General features: G+C 38.9%; 1 protein-coding gene across 1 annotated transcript; it reads left to right on the top strand.

The window, feature by feature from the left end:
* The first annotated feature begins 318 nt into the window (after positions 1 to 318).
* On the top strand, positions 319 to 19,672 carry qrfpr.S (pyroglutamylated RFamide peptide receptor S homeolog). Its single transcript, XM_018243375.2, has 6 exons — positions 319 to 1,169; positions 7,789 to 7,947; positions 8,422 to 8,483; positions 14,895 to 15,130; positions 16,741 to 16,838; positions 19,196 to 19,672. Exons 1-6 carry the CDS (start codon positions 830 to 832, stop codon positions 19,567 to 19,569), a joined length of 1,269 nt encoding a protein of 422 aa, XP_018098864.1. The 5' UTR covers positions 319 to 829; the 3' UTR covers positions 19,570 to 19,672.
* Positions 19,673 to 23,660: the final 3,988 nt, after the last annotated feature.

Below are 23,660 nucleotides of genomic sequence, written 5' to 3'. Positions count from 1 at the left end.
TACCTCCTGCTCTGCCCACCCCAGCAGTTTTGTGTGTGTGCCTGTACTAATGCAATAATAATAATAATAATAATAATAATAATAATAATAATAATAATAATAATAATAATAATAATAATAATAATAATAATAATAATAATAATAATAATAATAATAATAATCAGTCAATCAGCGCACAGGACAGCTCAGTTGGCGTTACTCGCACTTTGATGAAGCGTCTGTTCTCAGGGTTCTGTAACCTCTGGATAAAGAAGGCGGTGCGACGTTTATTCTCTGGGCTCTGATTGGCTGCCGCATCTAACATATGCAAAGCGGCGCGTTCTCTGAGCAGATTTTGCCTATTGTCCGTGTACCCGCAGTTCTTCAGCTTTCCAACCACTTGTTAGGTCCGTGGCCATCGTTTCTGCTCCAAGTACCAAGGGCTGCTCATCTGGATTTGGATGGTCTTTACAAGTGCCCCCGCCTGCTCGGATGTGCGACACTGAGCGCTGCGTCTGTATTGCGTTACAGTGAGCGGGTCGTTTAAGTGAAAGTGTCAGACGCTGGTGTTTCCCAGGATTTTGCACAATGTGCTGCGAGGTACACTCCGGTACTTGCACTTGAACCTCTCACTATCCCTGTCCCGCCATAAGTGGAGTTCTTTAGCCGCAGTAGTAAAAGGGACACTGAAAACACAGAATGGGACCCCAGGGAGCGATTAAACTCTCTTCATTTACTATGAGTGGTCGCTGCCAGCTATTTCCGACAATCCTGTTGGTTGATGTATCCCAATAAGGTATTTCTCCGATATTGCACATAAACAGCGCCGGAGCGCAAGAGCTGGAGCCCAATGCAGTCTCTCAATATCACCCCCGAGCAGTTTGCCCGACTCCTGCAGGAGAATAACGTGACCAGGGAGCAGTTCATTGAGTTGTATCAGCTTCAGCCTCTGGTTTATATCCCGGAGCTTCCCTTCAGGACCAAGGTAGCCTTTGTGGCAATCTGTGTGCTGATATTTGTGCTGGCGCTGTTTGGCAATTCTCTGGTACTTTATGTGGTGACCAGAAGCAAAGCAATGAGGACTGTCACCAACATCTTCATCTGCTCTCTGGCGCTCAGTGATCTACTCATTGGCTTCTTCTGCATCCCCTTCACCATGCTGCAGAACATCTCCTCCAACTGGCTGGGAGGTGAGTATTACCCCTGGAGCCACAAAGCTCCATCTGCTTTCAACTGCACTGTCAGTGTGTGGTACTTCCAAACTTTAGTAACTTTGCTGACTAACACATTTTTAGTAGGACTTTGGGGTTATGTAATATAAGGCACTAAGTTTGCCCAGGATCCAGGATCGGACTGGGGGGCACACCGGGACTGGCCCTCCCGCCCCCTACTGCAATTTGCCGCTCGGTGCACATGTGTGAAGTTCTCGCTCTGCATCTATGCGCATGCGTAAACGGCCTGAATTTTTTTTGGAAGAATCAAAATATTGTGAGAGGGGGTATGGCCCGGCAGGGGCCCATGAGGGTCGGGCCCACCAAGTTTTTTCCTAGTGTCCCACCGGGCCAGTCCGACCCTGCCATGATGAGTTACCAATAGATACCAATAATCAGGTAGAATGACTAGTCACCAGTTTTAAAGACACCTGTTGGGTAAAAATGTTATCCCCAACCAATGGTGCGGGCTAATAGAGCCTGCATTCTGGTTGGGGATAACCATCATTTTTTTAAAAAATAAATGCCCCCCACACTTGCATGCTCATAATAAAAAGCTGCCCAAAATTGCTCTTTATGCGCATGTGAATGACACAACATGGCTGCTTGCACCGGGAGTTCCCTCCTGGTGCGGGGAGCTTAGCGATGGTGGGGGACATTTAAAAAAAAAACAAAACTACTGTTATCCCCAACCAGAATGCTGGCTCTATTAGCCCGCACCTTTGGTTGGGGGATAACATTTTTACCCAACAGGTGCCCTTTAAAAGCAAACATCTTATTATTTGCTATGAGTTACATATAGGGATTTATGTTTTTTCACCTTACATGGCTGCCTGGAGTACCAGTCATGTCAGCAGCAAAGTCACACAATTTCCATAAGATAATGAATAGCTGCTCAGAATATAATTGTGTCTGAGGCGACTATACATGTATCATTGTGGCTCAAATGTATGCGCCATTTTATGCAAATACATTTGCGTTACATTGCCCATAAAAGATTATTTTTGCAAAGGGTTTGTTTATGTGCAGGTCGCAAATATTGGGCAATTTTGTTTCAAACAGTGACATCTTTCTTGGGAGCATGCCAATAGTGTGGGTTCAGTGGGCAATTATTTGGGAGTTTGCATGGACACGTGCAAATGTCTGCCCTATACATCGGCATTGCTATCTTTACTAATGGTAATTTGTAGTGTACTTCTAAAGCAGTTGTGGCCAGTAGTGCTAGTATGTGCAACAGAAAATACACAGTTTCCTGCAATGCAAATGTCTGCATCCAAAGTAGCACATTAATTGCACTTTAAAACATTTTTGCGCTTCATTATACCCATATAATTGTGTGCATGCGCTGGGCAAACGTTTAACCTATGCAACCTTTTCAGTACTGCACTGCGTTCATAACTGAGCCCCATTATGTTCTAAATGCCATACTGCAGTGATGTACTAATGATTTACTTGTGGTTTGTTCCACAGTTAGGGCTGCTGTAATGTAGCACTTGGCTCAGGGCAACTATCTGCACTGGGATTTAAAACAGGCCCTGGCAAGTATGCAGGGTTTAAAACAACCCCCATCAGCCCAATAAATAGTGGCAACTTACAGCAGCCTCTCTGGTATTTGCTAGAATCTACAGATTGCCAGTCCAGGCTTGTCAGACTCAAGCAAGTGATATATATATATATATATATATATATATGGTAGGCAATAAAAAATGGTATTTGCTTACGAAGCAGAAGTGAGGGCTAGATGTACCACCATTGATCAACAGTCATGAGAGCAGATAAATCAATCACAAAATTTGAACACAAGAAAAAAAATCTCCATTAAAGATGCCAGCTTTTAATTAGAAAGATCCCATAGCAATGCTTACTAAAGGCCAAGAAACCCCATGGATATATGATGCATCCTCTGCAGAGACCCCTTCGTTCAAACCACATCATCTGCAGTCCCTCATACTGTTTAGTTTGCCTTTACCTGTTGCTAAAATGCTCTCAACTCCTAAGGACGTCAAACAATTTGCAATTGTATTTTATTTTTTATTATTTGTGGTTTTTGTGTTATTTAGCTTTTTATTCAGCAGCTCTCCAGTTTGAAATTTCAGCAATTTGGTTGATAGGGTCAACCATGCACTGATTTGAATGCCCCAGGGCCCCCCTCCGTCCCCCCTGCCGTGCCGCGTTTGTACACATACGACCGGCACCTTGGTTGTGCGCATGCAATTTTTTTTTGCCACAACCTCTAATAAAGGGGGTCGGGCATTAAGAGGCAGCTATGGGTATCGGACCTGGGCTGGCGGGGCCCATAAGAGAGCTGGGGGCCCACCGGGTTTTTTCCCGGTGTCCCGCCGGCCCAGTCAGACACTGGTGGATGAACACTGCAGAGCTAATAACAAACACATCACAATAAAAATCAGTACTTCTACTTCAAAGAAACAATTTTTTTCCACATGTAGAATTGAACTAACTAGTGTTTTGGGTAAAATTAATAACCTTTTATATTTTATCATTATTGGTCCTGTAAATAGTGACTTTCTACTAATCAACACTAATGAGTGCTGCAAGCTATGCGCAGATCTATACAGCTATGCAGTTTAATCACTGACGTTCTAGATTGCAATCTCTACATCAATGGCTGTCAAGGACCTGACTGGCAGCGCAATTGACTTTACACACACAGTACATTCAAACAATACTTTCATAGATGCTATAGAAACTATAAATACACTGTGTCACTTTAGAATAGGGTATCTGGTGGTGGCACTTGGGATGTTTTGTAGTAAATCCCTTCCAGAGAACAAAATGCCCAAACGATACATTTTATTGAAGTCAATCTGAACCTCCAGTAAAACATTTGAATGCACAATTATGCAGAAATGCAGGGAAGTAAATTATATCTGTTACGTAATTCAAATGTTTTGCCAGTGGAAATTCAACTTGACTTCAATAAAAAGGTATATATATGTTGCCTGTATCTGGAAAAGATTTGGCCCGGGGCAACAAAAAAATCTTGTTTGACACCATCCTTAAAGGAATTGTTCAGTGTAAGAATAAAAACTGGGTAAATATATCGGCTGTGCAAAATAAAAAATGTTTCTAATATAGTTAGTTAGCCAAAAATGTAATATATAAAGGCTGGAGTGATTTGATGTATAACATGTCAGTCGGAGCACTACTTCCTGCTTTTCAGCTCTCTTAGTTTACACTGACTGGTTACCCTGGTGACATGGGTCATATCTGTTGATTTTGAATCTGAGCTGAATGCTGAGGATCAATTACAAACTCACTGAACAGAAATGTACCATGTGGCTCCCCTTCAAGTCGCTGACTAACTCAGAGTTATAGAGCTGAAAAGCAGGAAGTTGGATTCTGGCTGTTTTATTAGACATCTGTTCACTCCAGCCTTTATATATTACATTTTTGGCTAACTAACTATATTAGAAACATTTTTTATTTTACGCAGCCTATCTATTTACACAGTTTTTATTTTCACACTGAACTGTTCCTTTAAAAAAAGTCATTAGGTTTCCTGAGGTGCAGTAACATATAATCACCAATTAGGCTGAGGGCGGCACGCACGATTTTAGGGGCGGCATGCCACGCAGCCACATTTGCCTTTCTTTCCAGAGCACTAGAAAAAGGGTAGGCAGGATACTTGACAGTTTAAATCTTCCACTTGCAAATTCCCCAGTGCTTTGGGGCCAATGAGAAACAACTACTGTGCATGTGCGAGCGAGCGAGCATCTAGTGAGAGGAGCGCAAGTAAGGAGCAACCATGCATATACACATAGGTGGTGGGCAGTGTATGGAGGCCGGCCTAGGTACTGTAAATCTGGGGCTGCAACCAATAAGATATTTGTTTTTAAACAGGTAACCAGTAAAATGTACTTGCTGATTAGTTGCTATGGCTTAATGCACTTGGACAGCCCAACGTTGCCCCCTGCAGGGACTTCGCCAATTCACTAACAGGCGCAGGTGGCAATTTGCTAGCAAACGGGACCATCGATAGCATTCATTCACACTCTATCGCCAGATGACAATTCGCTCTGGAGAATGGACATTACTCCGCAATTTCACTAAAATGCAGATTTTACTGAACGTAAAAAAAAAAGTAATGTATTTGCTGCAACATATAACATAAAGACGTCCATTCAACTTTAAATTTCCCACCGTATGCAAATTAACCTGAGCGAAAGACCTCTAGCAAATTGGCACTAGGCAGAAATGAAAAAGTCGCCAGTGTTCGGCGCCCATGACGAAACTCCTCATATTAATGAATTAGCATTGTCTGAGCCTGGCGAAGTGTAGCGATGGGTGCGAAGTGGTGGCTGGCGACTTTTCGCCGGTTAGTAAATCTGCCCCTTAGTGTCTTTTGTTAACCCCATCGGAATACAATAAAAAAGCATTATAACCATTGATTCTTCTGCTGCTTGGTAGCTGTATCTAGGACAGAAGATTCTCAGTGCTGTATAGATTTAAGGCATCTTTTTATTGAAAGATGCCTTGGTTATATACATTACAGGTATGGGACCTATTATACAGAATGCTTGGAACCTGGGGTTTTCCGGATAATGGATCTTTCTGTTATTTGATCTTCATACCTTAAGTCTACTAGAAAATCATATTAACAGTAAATAAACCCAATAGGCTGGGTTTACTTACAATAAGGATTAATTATATCTTAGTTGGAATCAAATACAAGGTACTGTACAGAGAAAATGGAAATCATTTTTAAAAAATTTGGATTCATTGGATAAAATGGAGTCTATGGGAGATGGCCTTTCCGTAATTTAAAGCTTTCTGAATAACGGGTTTCCGGATAACGGATCCTATACCTGTACATGTTTGCAGGCCTGGACTGGGATCCAAAAATAGGTCTTGGTATTTCAAGTACACAAAGGCCCAAACAGCACTCCACTAACACGCTAAATAGTGACTGCCTTTTGCTTTTTACAGCAGCGCCTCTGGCATTTGCCTGAATCTACAGATTGCCAGTCTAGGCCTGTATGTATGGTCCAGGTCAACTAGCCAAATTGTTATTGTACCTGTGTATCCATAGCTTCTTCACTTTTTGTTCTTCAGGGAATCTAACCCGTTCAATCAATACATTTCCATCAATAAAGTGACAGACTGCAGCAACTGTAGGAATGTCCAGCGCCATGAATGTTAACATAGAGGTCTTGATTGATAAATACCGTTTGCCTAAATGATAAGTATAATAATTGCCCTTCAAAGCCGACTCATGTTACAAGATTCCTGTGGCCTAATCTTTTATTGACCATTCCCCTAAGCAGATGTAATCCTTTATATATTTCTCTATTTATTGCCCGTTGAACATCAGTGTGAGTATTCACATTAGCAACCTGCCACACATGTAATTGCCAATTTTATGTTGTTATATGGGTTTATTGCAAAAGTGCAGGAAAAAAATATAGTAATAACCTTGAAGTGATATAAATTTACTCCCATCCTTCAGTTTAATGTTTGAGATTCTTCAAAATGTTCTCCATTAGCTCTCTTCAGTCAGTCGCAACTGGATTACGTTCTCTGCTTGTATACTGTACCCTTCATTTATTTACAACAGAATTAAACATTACACTTGCCCTCCCCTGTAACACGGTTACAGCTATTACATTTGTTTCCAGTGTAAGGGTTGATCAATTCACATGAGGATACTAAAGACAATTGCTTTTTCAAAATGTTTACATTTGGAGGCTTATTAAAGTACTGATTTTAGTGGTTTTAGAGGGTTTTGAAATCACGACTAAACTCTAAAACCACAATTGTCATAGACTAATATTAAAAATTAAATTGTCATCCTAATATTAAAAGTTCGAACGAAAAAAACTCTGAACAATGAAGTAAAAAATACGAATACCTCGCAAACGTCTAAAAAGTATTTGGACAATGCCAGTGAAAAAAAATCAGAAAATCTCCAAAAGTCCGATTTGATTAAAAGCAGTGCAATAAGATCAGCACAGCTCCCCTATATATATTCTAGAGGACCTCGACTACTTGGTAAAGTTTGTTATCAAAGGTTTTCATGTTATTTTCACTTAATACATTTTTAATTTTTTGAGCTTTTAAGAAATATAGGAAAACCACAAATTCTTTTGAGATTTGTAGAAAAATTGTGATTGTTTCTAAATGGACCCCATCATGTTGGATTTCCCCCTCCTTTAAGCACTGCCCTTCTTTCATCCATAAAATATCTGTGTAATATGTGCTATAAAAAGGTTTTGCAACTTAAATATATAAAGTGAAACATGTAAATTACAGGAAATTAGGAACTCAAGGAAAATGTATAACCAGATGTATATACTGTATAATCAAGATCTGTTATCCAGGTCCTGAGCACTCTGAATAACTAGGCAACAGAGAAGGTACTTGCCTGATGCCCCCCATTCTTTGCACCTTAGTCATTTGCTTCTACTGCCTACACCTAGTTCCAGCCCTGCGATGACAAAACTGTATATTGGCCCCTATATTGTTTATTGTACAATGGCTCCATTTCCATTGGAAGGTAAATTAATGCAAATTATGATGATCAGTAGTGGATATTTTTAATAATACTTAATAGTATCTTATTCTCTTTAACATCTCGCAGGAGGGTTCGCTTGCAAAATGGTTCCCTTTGTTCAGTCTATGGCCATTGTTACTGAAATCCTGACAATGACATGCATTGCTGTGGAAAGGCATCAAGGGATTGTACATCCTCTGAAAATGAAATGGCAATACACCAACAGGAGGGCATTTACAATGCTTGGTAAGAAGGACTATGCATGTTTCTTCTTTATTTATTAAAGCTGTTTAAATAAACTATCCCACTGCATCCTCTACATTTCTACAGAAGGCTGACAAAAAACATAATAATGAGAGTTTACCAATAAGTCATTTTGCAGTTAACATAAACAAGTCTACATGAAGAAACGGGAGCTCCCAATTAAGTGGATGGCATGCCACCCCTAAAACTTTGCTGCCCTAAGCCCCGGCCTTTGTGGCCTTCCTACAAATCCTGGCCTGGAAAGCTGGAGGAAAAGTTTTAGTAATAATGCTTTAGGAATGCAGCCTTGATGTTGCCAGACTATAATTCAAAGTATGCCTTAATAAAAATGTGGTTGAGCAAACAGTCTAATTAATTATTTTTTTTCCCTGTGTTTGCTAAGGTTTGTCCCTTTTACTAGATTTATAAGGACATAAAACATATATTCTGTTTAAAAAGTGTTTCATATCTTTCTAGGTATCGTGTGGTTTATAGCAGCAGTGGTTGGTATACCAATGTGGCATGCACAGCGCCTAGAGGTAACTATTTGCGTTTTAAGTTTCCCATGATACACTATTGTTCAAGACACCACTTTTGCTATTATATGTGCTCCAATTAAAGAAATAAACTGGAAGGAATATGTAAAGAAATCCATATTCTATGCACATTCCCTTTAAATCTTCTTTATGTTATGGCTTATACAGTGAACATTTTGGTTGTTGCTTAAAATCTTCAAGATTTGTTAGCGCATTACAAATAAACACAAACAATATATCCCCCTGCCTGTTCAGACACCTGTTCCCCAGAAACACTGGCCCTATCGGATCACAAGGAGACTCACTGATAGGATGTTAAATGCAAAGTAAAAAAGTATCAGAATAATTTGGGACAGTGGACAAGTATAATAATGTAGCTGATGCAACAAGGCTGATTATTAAATTCTGATGCGAGTTGCACTGGTTTCTAAGCTGCCATGTAGTAATTATCTGTATTAAGTACTAAACAGCCTTATATTGTGACATTTATATTCTGCAAATACAGTATATTTTGAGTCAGTCCCTAAGCTCAGTAAGTGACAGCTCACAGAACATGTGCAGTTAATCCACAGAAGAGAAGATGGGGAGCTACTGGGGCATCTTTGGAGACACAGATCTTCACTGCTAAAGGGCTGTGGTTACCTTGGGCTGCAAAGAAGCCCAAAACATAATGTACAACATTTCTAGCCTACTTCTTAAGTTAAGCTTTAGTTCTCCTTTAAAGAGAGCAATGTAATAAAATTCACCACCTGGGGTTTTGTTCAAAAGTGATCCTTCCATAATGGGGAGAATCACACCTTTAGGCTACTAAAAACATTCCTGTATTGAAAGAATAGGACTGTTTTGCCATTAACACTGTATTTTAGTTAAAGCGAAAAAAATAGAATAAGTGAAAAATAACAAATTATTTGTCTTAAAAAGACTCTGGGGAATTTAAATGTTGTATTTAGAGCTCACTGGAAAATGGATAACTGGATCAAATATCCTTTGTCTGTACTTATTACATAAACGCATTAAGCTTATGTTACATAAATATGTTATGGCTGAAAAGTAAGATAATGTGATTGTAGTTTCTTCTTTTAGGAAGTGGAACATTTGTGATTGCCCAGAATTCATGTATATGGCACATTTATTCAAGCAATGTGTCAATATTTTTCTCAGATATTATATTTTCATTCTCCTAGAGGCACCATTTAGTGATTCTTTGGGTTTGATGGGGTTGTTAATCAGACAGAGGAAGATTCCAGGGATGTCCTGCTCAAGATTTAAACACTTTTTCAGACCAGCATTTGCAGTATATCAGTGGTGTAGAATGTGCCCCCCAGACTCATGTCCCCCTTCCCTCCGGATAGGTGCGGGCCCCAGGAGGGTGCACCCCTGGTACTTACACCATTGATTTACACAGTAACATGTCCATAGACATATCCATCACAGCTGCAGGCAAGGCTTACACACTATACAGACAGACAAAAGACTGTAGTGGTGCATTCAGCAAAACACAGTGCACCAGGAGACACACATGTCTTTCAATTGCGTTAAACATTGCTCCACTGCACCATGTGTGCCCTCCCCTATCTCTGAGATGCAATGAACTATTATTACTTTCATATTTATAAATACAAAGCACATTTGAAACTAAGTATGATGCTAACCTGGGCTGGCACTAATATACACTGTGAATAACTATCCTGCACACCATTTTTCTTCTGTTGACAAGTATGTGGGTAGGTTTACATGCCTGTAAACCCTGTTGTACAACCATTGTGTTATGGGAATTAATTGCCATGTCAGGATGTTTGACTGGGACAGTACCACCAACTAGTGATGGGCGAATTTGCGCCGTTTCGCCGGAAAATTTGCGAATTTCACATGAAATTCGTGAAACCGCGAAAAATTTGCGAAACGGCGCCGGCGCCCGTTTTTTAGACGCCGGCGCCCGTTTTTGACGCCAGCGTCCGTTTTTTCGAAAAAATATTTTTTGACGCCGGCGAATTTTTTCAGCAAATTTTCGTGGGCGTTTCGCAAATTTATTCCCTGGCGGGGAATCGCGCAAATTCGCCGCAAATTCGCGCTTGGCGAATAAATTCGCCCATCACTACCACCAACTATATGAGGAAGGTGAAGGTCCCCAAAAGATTTATTGTGCTCATATTTCAGTACGTCTCATCCTGTATCTTATTGGTAAATTGTGTTTGACAGACAGACAGAGGTAGCAGTATATTGGAAACCAACAGAAAATATATATTTGATCAGTACATTTAACACAGTGACAACACCCTATTTTGAGTCGGTTTCTAAGGGAATGGGATTTGCAGTACTGAAATTACTGAGCCTTGGAGCTTTTATTAGCAGTTCATTGATTTTTTATGTAGGGAGAGACATGGTCATCTTCTTCACCAGACCTGAAATGGATTCAAGCCCTCACATCATACAGTAGCCCTTCTGGCATGTGCCAGCATCTACAGATTGCCAGTCTTCACATGAGCAGGGATTAGTTTGTCAGGTTGAAATAATGAACAGCACCAACCTTTCCTGTCAAACCATCCACAATTTTTGGTAGGATATGTAAACATAAAAAGTCTAAGCAGGTGATGAATATTGTGTGTAATGTGTGTACAGATTTACAATTTGATTACATGCACATCAGCACACAGTTTAAAGCAAACATTGGTGAGTTAAATGTTTCCCAGTAGTGATGGGTGAATTTCTCCTGTTTCGCTTTGGCGAAAAATTTGCCAAGAAAATGTGAAACTCGAATTCTGCCGCCTGTGTCAATTTTTGACGCCCGCGTCAATACACATCAATTTTGACGATTGCATGAATTTTGATGGCGCCATTAAAGTGAAGGGGCATCCAAATAGTGTTGACGAGCAACGGTTTTGATGTGAGTGACTTTTCAGACGCACGCCCAAATTTTTTTGATGAAACGCTCTCGCTAGACCCCCTATTGCCATGAATTAAATATTTAATTTATATTAAAAAAAACTATTGTGTGCAACTCACCAATGAGACCCTGTATACAGTATGTAATCATTTACCAACCAACCAAATGAGTTTTCCATCTTCTGCCTTTGTTTTCTCACATAATTGTATACAGGTATAGGATCCGTTATCCGGAAATCACTTATCCAGAAAGCTCCAAATTAAGGGAAGGCATCTCCCATATACTCCATTATAATGAAATAATTAAATTCTTTAAAAACGATTCCCTTTCCTTTGTTGCGATGAAAGAGTACCTTGTACTTGATCATAATCAACATAACATAACTAACATAATTAATCCTTATTGAAAGCAAAACAATCTATTGGGGTTTACTTAGGGGCAGATTTATATAGGGTCGAATATTGAGGGTTAATTAACCGCAAATAGTTTGATTGAGCGATCGAACGAAAAATCGGTCGATCGAACGATTAAAATCTTCGAATCGTTCGATTCGAAGGATTTTAATCCATCGATCAAACAATTTTTCTTCAATCAAAAAATTGCCAGGAAGCCTATGGGAACCTTCCCCATAGGCTAACATTGCACCTCGGTAGGTTTTAGGTAGGGAAGTAGGGGGTCGAAGTTTTTTTTAAAGAGACAGTACTTCAATTATTGAATGGTCGAATATTCGAACGATTTTTAGTTTGAATCGTTCGATTCGAAGGTCGAAGTAGCCAAAAAAAACATTCGAAATTCGAAGTTTTTTTTTTTTATTCTATTCCTTCACTCGAGCTAAGTAAATGGGCCCCTTTAATGTTTAAATGATTTTTTGTAGACTCAAGGTATGGAGATCCAAAATACAAAAATATCCCCTTTCAGAAAGTGTCAGTGATTGTATTATTATAAGTCTCTCTAGACTTAAAAATGAAAGATCAAGTAAAGTCAAAGAGCATAATGGTAGTGATAGGAATGTTAGTTGACATTCAGCTACCTTAGTGTTTGCTGATCGCTTTCTGGGTCCAGCCTTTGTGCTTCTCTGACCCTGGGCCTCTCTCTCTAGTTGCAACATACATAGATTTCATATGTCAAAGTGCTAGAATCTCAAAATTAACGGTTATGTGATATTTCATTATAGAAGAAATGATCACCTATTTTTCCAAGAAGCTGAGCTTGGATATTTCTGCAAGACAACACACATATCACTTTCTGTTTTGCATTTCGTTTCTGTTTTGCATTTCGTCTATTCTGTGCAAGGGGCTATCTCAGCCTTCTGTGTGGAATTTTAGATTTGAGAAGAAACTAAAATCAGAACCTATCTGGCAGTTTCTAGTGCTTTAAGTACTACACTTGTATGCTTTCACTTCACATCATTGTCTTTGTAACTGATCTATGGATTATTTCCATGTGATGAATTGCACTTGTTACCATGTACGTAAATCCTTCAGTACATTTGCATTTCCAGGAAAAAAACATTGTCTGTTGTGTAAAAGCAATTCTATCTTTACTGATGTCAGTCTTCAAAGTTTATTTTAATGGCTTGAATAAACAAATGGCTTTTGTAATTCAAGTGACCTGTGTTATATCTGAAAGTGTCTTTGCTATTATTGTATGTCTGATACAATGCATCATGTTGTTAAAATTGGCTTATGTGATGCAATTTTTCATAAAAAAAACTCTATATAGTCTAAAATTGTCAATTTATTCTATAATTTTCTAGGAGGGAAAAAACTTGTCAAAATTGTCATATTCTACAAAATTTGGTGGTTTTCTGTATCTCTGCCTTTGTTAAGAATGCTTGTAAAGGTGCTGGAAGCCCCAACCAGTGGCTCAGGAGCAACATGTTGCTTACCAATCCCTTGGATGTTGCTTCCAGTAGTCTCAAAGCAGGTGCTTATTTTAGAATTCCTGGCTTGGAGGCAAGTTTTATTTGCACAAAAACCAGGTGTACAGCCAAACAGAGCCTCCTGTAGGCTGCCAGCCCACACAGGGGCTACCAAATAGCCAATCACAGCCCTTATTCTGTACCCCAGGAACATTTACGTGTGTTGCTCCACAACTCCGTTTACATTTGGATATGGCTCATGGGTATTAAAAGGTTGGGGACCCCTGCTCTATACATAGGAAACGGGTATAAGAAAGGCCTCTTCTGTGTAACATGGGCATCTTTAACATCAATATGATGAACCAGGCAGATTTTTATTCAGCAGATCCAACACAAGGGATGGCAGAGTACAGATACTGTATATCAATATATTATAGCACAACTGATCCAACTTTGGTATCTCTCCAGTTACCAATCACCAAACAGAAGTCTCCAGTATACCTTTCCTATGGATGAACACCAGTGCCATTGGCCATTCCAGGGACCCTGCTCCTTCACTCTCTAATTGGATCCACATACACTGTACAAGTGTTAACTAGCTGTCTGACTGTAGCCTGCAGGTTCTCATTAACTACTCCCTGAACGCTCAGTCTCTACCTGGCGCAATATTGCCAGGAATTCTAACCCTAATCACTACCATCTTGTCAGGTCCTAAGGCTGCCCTTGTTATCAAACCCCCTCTAAGGTGATCCTGACACTGAGCTCTTACACATGCTACTTCTAGCCAAGTGCAGCACCATTTTCCTTTGGACTGGCCCAGTTGTATGTACTGAAATGAAGAATTGAGGAAACGGCACACAGAGTTGAATGCAAAAGGGGATATGCCCCTATGGATTTATTGTGTCAAACAAGCACAACGTTTTGGGGGCAGGCCCCTTCGTCAGGTGATGACCATCACCTGACGAAGGGGCCTGCCCCCGAAACGTTGTGCTTGTTTGACACAATAAATCCATAGGGGTATATCCCCTTTTGCATTCAACTCTGTGTGTGCCGTTTCCTCAATTCTTCGTTTCCTGTGAACCCAGGGGAGTGCCGTCTCCCTAGAGGACTGAGCACCAGATTATTGCATACGGAAAGGCCAGGGAGTGCATACAAATTCTACTTTGACCAGTTGTATGTACTGCCATCAGATCTTCTCAGGTCAAAAAAGGCATGTGCACTTGATTTTATAAGCTCCTGCAGAGGAATTCCCCTACATGTCTTGTAGCCTAACTATTTATAGTACACAGAAGTAAATCCTTATTTCACCTATTTGCAATCTCAGCAATAGAACAATGATATAATTTAGATAGAGCACATATAGTACTATACATATTAAGGGAAAAACATGTTCCTCATCTGTGCAATTTTCTAAATAAGTGTATAACAGAAGAAGAAAAGATGCTTAGTAGAGCCACTGTAATCTCAAAGGCAAAGTCAGGTTGAGTTCAAAGCAGCAAGACAAATTGAATATATTCTGCTTTGACTGCTTTAGATAACCTTCTGAAATGGAGATTTCGGCATATCTGCAAAATATTAATACTCTTTATAATTACATTTTTCACTTTGTGTTGCTGAGCATCTCGAAGATCCCAGATTCTGTAAACATATTTCCCTTCATATTTTCTAGGTTAAATATGACTTTTTATATGAAAAACAATATGTGTGCTGTTTGGAAGCATGGAGTAGTCATGTTCACCAGAAAATCTATACCACTTTCATTTTGGTGATCCTTTTTCTTCTGCCACTCACCTTAATGCTCCTGCTCTACAGTAAAATTGGCTATGAACTCTGGATAAAAAAGCGTGTTGGAGATGCCTCAGTGCTGCAAACCATTCATGGAAATGAAATGTCTAAAATAGCCAGGTTTGTATATTTTTCTTAGTTGGTAAAAATTTTGGTACAGTTGTTCTGGATTCTCCCCTCTACCAATACACCTAAAGCATACAGTATAGCTTAGAATTTGAGTACTGTATATTAAAACTTATATCTGTATTATCTACTAATCCCTCAATACATCCCAAAGCTGCTTCCTTTAAAGACAGGTGCATTTGTGGCAAAATAAATAAAAAGAACATTTGTTTCCGTTCTGTTTTATTTTGGTTGGCAAGCAACAATGGAGTAGAAACAGATAAAAAATTCTTATGTATATAAATGTTTTTGAAAAGAGCAAATCGTACTAAACTACAGTATAATCAAATGTCAGAAGGATCTATAGTTGCTGTGCAGACAATAATATAGTATTATTTTGTATTTACTTTACTTGGACGACTTGCCTGTAGACCCTGAGAACAGGGTTGCACTTTTTTTTTAAAAAACTGTGTGTGCAGAATGGTATTTAAATCCACCAAGCACTGGATTATGTTTCTGCCTCCAATTTGTTCTCTGTAATTGTTTGTGAACTAGTGTCAAAATGTATGTATAAGCATTAGTATTATTTATATTAAGCAATAACACATTTAAAAGAGGGGTATACCCCCACATTGGAGATTGGAGTTCTTACCATTTTTCAGTTGTTCCAAAGCAATACACATCGGACCAGGCTGTAATGGTAGATAGTTCTTAATATCAGTTAGAATTAATGATTTGATGAGTGTGCAAACTTGTTACCAATTACTTAAAAAATCCAGCTATGATGTTGTGCTGCTACAGCTCCCAGCCCTTCATACATACCCACCAATGGTGCAGGTTTTGGCAGAATAGTCACGAAGGCTAAACTCCATTAAAGGGAGGGCACTTAGCAGAAGTTGTCCTTCAAACTAACCCTCTTTAGGCAGAGTGTTAAAACGCCATAGTCAGCTTTACAAAAGTAAGTCTGAATACTCTACAGTATGTTCACTAATATCCTCAATATGGTTGAATTAGCAGCACTCCTAGTAATTGTGCATATACATTTCAATATGGGCTTGATTGGGTGTGCTAGTCACTAAGGGGCCCATTTACTTAGCTCGAGTGAAGGAATAGAAGAAAAAATACTTCGAATTTCGAATGGTCGAATATGGCTACTTCGACCATCAAATAGGCTACTTCGACCTTCGACTACGACTTTGAATCGAACGATTCGAACTAAAAATCGTTCGACTATTCGACCATTTGATAATCTAAGTACTGTCTCTTTAAAAAATACTTGGACCCCCCCAATGTTAGCCTACGGGGAAGGTCCCCATAGGCTTCCTAACAATTTTCTGATCGAAGGAAAATCATTCGATTGATGGATTAAAATCGATCGAACGATTTTTCCTTCGTTTGATCGTAGGAATTGCGGTAAATCCTTCGACTTCGATATTCGAAGTTGAAAGATTTACATTCGGCAGTCGAATATCGAGGGTTAATTAACCCTCGATTTTTGAACCTATGTAAATTTGCCCCTTAATGTAGTGCATTGTCACTGTAGTGGCAGCAAATGATTGATTTAGCACTGTAAGTAAGATGCTACATGGTTAATGATCCCAATAACAGCCGCTGCATTCATTTAGGAAGAAGAAGCGGGCGATCATTATGATGATTACTGTGGTTGTCCTTTTCGCAGTCTGCTGGGCACCATTTCACGTTGTTCACATGATGATAGAATACAGTAAGTAAATGATTTGCTATATTATCAAGTGCGCATGTAGCTTAATGCAAACTTTTCTTATTTAAAGTGAAACACCAAAAACAAATAATGAGCTGTCAGATGGTGCTGTTCTTTAGTTATGTATTCATTTTTTGTTACCCCCAGGGATTAACCAACATGTTATCTGATTCTTTTCAGGTTTTTCTTCTCCGTCCATCTCATTGTGAGGCAGCTTAGTATATTATAACAAGATGGAACCAATCCATAATTGCACATTGTCATCTCAGCATGGCCTCTATGTGTGATTATAGGGCAGCAGACTTTATTTTTATTTACCACCCTTATTTCCTTAATCTGACTCATCAGAACAGACAGATTTTTTCACTTTCTTTAACAACACTGCTTGCTTGCTATAGTCATATTTTACCTTTTATGCTTTGCTTTAATTTGGGAAAATTACAAGTCTTTCTTTATAAAAAGTCAAGAACAGCTAATAAACTTGTATTACTGCTAAAGAACCATAACTCAAGTGGTTAGATCACCTTTAAATTAAAGATATAATTCTTCTTTAAATTAAATTTTAGTATGTCAGAGGATCATCTTTTCTTTTAACAAACTTTCTTTCCTCTTTGGCCTCTTTTCAGTTCTCAATGGGAATTTCTGACCTGTGAGGATACAATTTTATTGATATTGCGATTTCTTATTACGTATCTTTCTGTGAGGTGCAGTTCCAGCAATAGTAGGGGTTTATATTACCTGCACCTTTCCTCCTTTTTTTTTCCTCCTTTTAGCCTGCAGATGTACTGTAGTACTTGTTACAGGGAGAAGAGTGTATTTAATTTTACATACTTCATCAGATTCCCTAACATTTTCATTCAGGCCCTTTACTTTTATTTAAGCAACTGTCTGTTCGCTAGGATAAATTGGACCATAGCAACCACATAGCATCATGCTAAACATTAAGTTAAAGGTAAACTACCTCTTGAACTTTTATTATAATGTAGTGATATGCTAAAACATTATGCAATTTACCCTAGCAACCCATGTTTTTTTCAAAACGCATCCGTTAATAGTGCTACTCCAGCAGAATTCTGCACTAAAATCCATTTCTCAAAGAGCAAACTGATTTTTTTAAATTCAATTTTGAAATCTGACATGGGGCTAGACATTTTGTCAAATTCCCAGCTGTCCCTGGTCATGTGACATGCCTGCACTTTAGGAGAGAAATGGTTTCTGGCAGGCTGCTGTTTTTCCTTCTCAATGTAACTGAAGGAGTCTCAGTGGGACATGGGTTTTAACTATTGAGTGTTGTTCTTAGATCTACCAGGCAGCTGTTATCTTGTGTTAGGGAGCTGTTATCTGGTTACCATCCCATTGTTCTTTTGTTTGGCTGCTGGGGGGGGGGGAGGGGGGGGAAAAGGGAGGGGTGATATCACTCCAACTTGTAGTACAGCAATAAAGAGTGATTGATTGAAGTTTTTCAGAGCACAAGTCACATGACTTGGGGCAGCTGGGAAATTGACAATATGTCTAGCCCCATGTCAGATTTCAAAATTGAATATAAAAAAATCTTTTTGCTCTTTTGAGAAATGGATTACAGTGCAGATTTCTGCTGGAGCAGCAATACTTACTGATTCATTTTGAAAAAAATTTTTTCCCATGACAGTATCCCTTTAAAGAGCTGAATTTCCAGGTTTTAACCCAGAAATTCAGCTCCAATAGTGCAGAAAGCTCTATGCACTAGCGATGCATGCTCCTCTTTGACCCGCTCCGACGCTGCATTTTAAGTGCGGAGCGAGAGGGGGGGGGCAATATCTGGGCTGCTGCCTCAAACGACAGCAGCCCCAAAATCGCCCCTTGATTTATATATATTCACACCATTCATAGCTATTGCCTTTTTTAGCAAAATATTTACAAAATAAGTATTTTTTATACAGGAGAGGAATCTTTGCATGTAATTACCAATATACAAAATTCAGTAAAATGCAAAAAGTTTGCTTAGGAAAATTGATTATTTTGCTAATTATTTCTGCTAAACAGAGAGAGTTATTTATTAAAGTCCGAATGCCAAAAACTCGAAAAATTCATGTTTTGCAGCTATAAAATCCGAATTTTTAGTGAAAAAAAAAAAACTTGAATCTTTCAAGATTTATTAAATCCCAATGTTCATGTTATCCATCTACTTAACATAAAAAAATATACTAATTGCCCAAACTCATGAAATGTCATTTTTTAAAATACATAATTTGTGTAATATACGCAACTCGCTACATTAATATAGATACTGTTCACATGGAATTCCCATTGAGTCCAAAGGAAACATTAATACGAGAATTGTGTTTTTGTTTTTTTTATTAAAAGTTCTTTTTTCTTCTTAGGTAATTTGGAGAATGAATATGATGATGTCACAATCAAGATTATATTTGCCATAGTACAAATAATTGGATTTTTTAACTCCATTTGCAATCCAATAGTCTATGCTTTTATGAATGAAAATTTCAAGAAAAACTTCCTCTCTGCGCTATGCTTTTGTTTTCTTAGAGACCCTTCTTCTCCCCCCAGAAGGCCAGGCAACTCTGGCATCACATTAATTCAACAAAAATCGAGTTTGTCTAGGAGAGGGAACACAAGTGAAGACCCTCGGAGGGAGGCTTTCAGCGAAGGCAATATTGAGGTCAAGTTTTTTGAACAGCCTGTTTCAAAAAAACGACACCTTCACTTGTTCACATCAGAACTTACTGTTCACTCTTGAGACGTGCAAAACACAGAGATTATATAATTATTTTTATATATAGGGCTCGACTGACTTTTGAATTTAATTTATTGATAACTGTTCGGAAATAATAAAACATTAGACAAAGATGATGTCTTAAATTTTTGGCATGTAAAAAAGGTTTCAGATTTTAAACATGTGACCTGCAAAATAATTTTGGTTCCATGAAAAGGTAAGTCACACTAGTCAAACTGCTGTTTTGACTAGGTTTCCTGTGACCTACTTAGGGTCACCCCAAAATTTACGGTCCCATTGTTGAGTAGTAGATGTAACTGTTCCATCCCTCTGATTGGAAATGGGGCCCTGCATCATATGCTGCAATTACTCATAACTAGAACATTGGTAGACAGCAAGCAATTAACAAAAATCCCACACACACACACAAAACAAAAATGTTATTTGGCCCCTCCCCATCTAACCTTTTAAGCTTGAATCTCCTTCCCTTCCACACCTGCCTTGAGCCAAGGGGAAGGGTTGAAACAGCCAGTGGGAGAGGGAGGAGTTCTCTCAAGTTGATTGTCTGCACATGGTTGCCAGGTTGGTGGTTTTCCAGCCATATTGGGCTACTAATTTAAAGCCCAGGCAGGTTTAAAAGTAAAAAATAGCCAAGGTATGGATTTGGGCTAATTTGTGGGCCTTTGGAAACCAGCCAAAGTTTTTCTTGCCATAATGTGCCAAGGCTGCATCTTGGGTGATGTCGTTTTTGTTTAACAGTTTGCCAACTACCAAGTTTAATGTAAGTTTAATGTAAGACTACAATACCCAGGATGCAATAGGACTGACTTGTGTAGAGGTCAGGAGTTACCATATTTAGGGCTCTATACCTAGTCTTCCATCCCTCTTAAACATTCTTACATTTTCTGGTGACTCAATTTCAGACAATTTTGGGGCAAAAATCTGCTGGCCACCAAAATGTCTTGAGGTTGACCTATTTTACCAATATTTATTGAAATTGTCTATGTCTTATGGGGCCCCTATACCTCCTGGGCCCCCCTCTGTTGTTATGCCCCTGGTGAAGGGTGTTCCTGCAATTTAGCTTGAGGTAGTAATTCAGTTTGTGGCCTGTCTGACCTAGTCTAATTTAAAATTTAAACATTTGGTACTGCATTTGATTCTGTATGATCCAGCTCTGTCCCTGGTTTTTGCTCTTAGCTAAATCCCTGGTGCTGTGTACTTCTGACTTCCCATGTATGATCCAGCCAGTCTGATTAATCTCTTATTAGACTTCCATCACTGTCCCTTTAACCACTGCTGAATACGCTAAATGATCAAGGTGTACAGTACATAGGGATGTGATTACCCATGATCTCGATCCCTCTCTTGTGCAGGTCTGATTGGATCTGTGCTGCCACAATAAACAGAGATACAGTTGCACTATATTGTTTTCCAGTTGGGGCTAAATTCTAGTGATGGGCGAATTTGCGCCGTTTTGCTTTGCGCAAAAATTCGCGAAATTTGCGAAACGGTGAAAAATTCGCAAAACGGCGCCGGCGTCTCGTTTTTGACGCCGGCGCCCGTTTTTGACACCGGCGAATTTTTGCCGTGAATTTTCGCTGGCGGCGAATCGCGCAAATTCGCCGCGAATTCGCGCCTGGCGAATACATTCGCCCATCACTGCTAAAATCACTTGCATACATTGACTGGTGTTGTATACTAAAAGCCAGCCACTGATAAGTGGGGACATGGCCAATAGGATGTAATACATATTCTGATCAGAAACCCTAACATTTTGCCAACCAGTGCAGTCTATGGTAGGTAATGTAGGTAATGTGTTAACTGGGTTGTAAATTCAAGTATATAGTTTTATCAGACAGCCAGGATTCCTACAGTGCCTTGCATGGTCTGTGATTAACAGACATGTAAAGAAAGAGAATTACAAAAGAGTACAATGAGTTATGGGTTACTGGGTCTAGTGTGAACTGACTGCTGCTGCTCTGTTTCAGTGGTGCATGTAAGTCAGAACAAGTAGTGCAGAAAGATCAATGAATTATATACCCACCAGCACACCCTAGCCTCACCACATGTGTTTTACCATTGCTGCAATAGCAGACAGATGCCATCTGCAATAGCAAATACATTTACAATAACTTTAAAATTACAGAATATTTTGAATGAATGTACACTGGCAATTAATTGGGCACTTACTACAAAATATTAGATGTGTGTTTAAAACCTATTTGATTACTATTTTCTATAGAGGGAATTTCTCGGGACGGTTGTTTGATTGAGATTTAGGGTTTACCTGGCATTCAAAAGGGATGTCTAGTTTCTCTGAGGTAGGGTAGTTTGCATTATGAACTCACAAAACCTGATTACATTTTATATGCTCCCCAAACAATAATTAAAGAGTATTAAGGGCTATATGAATGGAAGATTAGAAGATGAACTCCCAACCTTAAGAAATAATTAGCCTTCAGTCTCGCTTAGAGTATTTATTATTATGCCAAGAGGATGTGGGAATTTGGTTTTGTGCCAATGATTCATTACCCTGCACTGTGTATAATTTTCTTTTCCTGGTTATTAGATGGCATCATTTACAAGTGGTAATCTCCACCCCCCACTTCTGACTGGACAGAGCACATTCCAAAAGCAATTAGCTTTTAATTGTAGTCTATATAGGTAAGCCCCCATCCCCTCCTCCTTGTCTTATAATTCAGCTACTTAGGGAGGGTCTTGTAAATGATGCCATCTATTAAACAGGAAAAGAAAATTTCGGTAATTATGATATTAATTTTCTTCTTTCCCTGGTTAATATGGCATCATTTACAAGTGGGATCTATATAAGCAGTCTAAAGGGAGGGTTGCATATATACAAATTACATAACTCCATATTGCCTTTGAAAACTGAAGAGAGAGAAAAAAAAATCTTTATTTTCTGAAAGATTGAACTGCTGACAGAACACTCTGTCCAAATTCTGTTTCTGCTGCCGATCCAACATCCAAGAGATAATGTTTTAAGAGAGTAGAGAAGGAACTCCATTTGATTTGTAAGCTTTCTGTATTGTCGTAATTATCCATCTGCTTATGGTAGAGGTTGCTGCTGCTTGCCCCTTCTTTACTCCAGAAGGGATAACAAATAATTGTCTAGATTTCCTCCAACTAGCTGTTCTCTCCAAATAAGCAGACAAACACCTGACTAAATCCAAAGTGTTCCACTTCTCCTTCTGTTCACCTTGAGGATTCAGAAAATATGCTGGAAGTACTATCTCTGTATTTAAATGGAATGACTGTATAGGAGAAAAGAAGGAAAGTATCCCCGTCTTTTTAATCAGAAAAAACACAAAAAGTTATATATTATCACTGTGTGATATGATTTCAGTTAAACTATTAAATCTCGTGATTCAGTATCTGTAGGTCCCCCCTTTTAATGATTCATCCCACAAAGTGCTAGTGCTTAACCTCAATAAAATAGCATTAAATAGAGTAAAACTAAAACAGAATTAATTTTCCTTTTAAATATTGTGTATACTTAGTAATTTCTAACTCATGAACAATTCATTTAACATCAAATTAATAAATTACTAACAACCAGCTAAAACACCAATAAGAATGGTAAAACACCAATAAGAATGGTAAAGTGCCACCAACTGTGATTAATTCACATATGAATTAATTAAAGTGCAATTGTTAATATCTCTGATTCCAAGAAAAGGTAGGAAAAGGAAATTGGTAGATGGGTGGAGAAGTCCCGTATTATCTAGTTGATTGTTTTACTAACTGCGGGACCCCACAAAGGAGGAGAAGTCAGTGCTTCTGGAACTGTGGTCTCAATTCTATTTTAACTAGATAAATTATTTTAATCTAGCTAAATACACTTCTGTTTTCTCCTAGTCTCTCCAGAAAACACTTTACCGTAGTGTTGTCTACTCTGATCAGTAGTCATTTGCCTCTGAAGAAGTTTCCAAAATTCTGTAGTGCTAATGCTACTGCCTTCAATTCTTGCACATTTGCCGGACTTTCTTCCTGTGACCAAGTCCCTTGCGTTACCTCTGCCCACCAGTATGCTCCCCAACCTATGGAACTGGCATCTGTTGTTAGGATCTCCCATCGTATGTCTCCTAATCTTTTGC

This window comes from Xenopus laevis, chromosome 1S, assembly GCF_017654675.1.
Source record: "Xenopus laevis strain J_2021 chromosome 1S, Xenopus_laevis_v10.1, whole genome shotgun sequence".
Classification (NCBI taxonomy): Eukaryota; Metazoa; Chordata; class Amphibia; order Anura; family Pipidae; genus Xenopus; species Xenopus laevis.
This window is presented reverse-complemented; position numbering and strand designations above follow the sequence as displayed.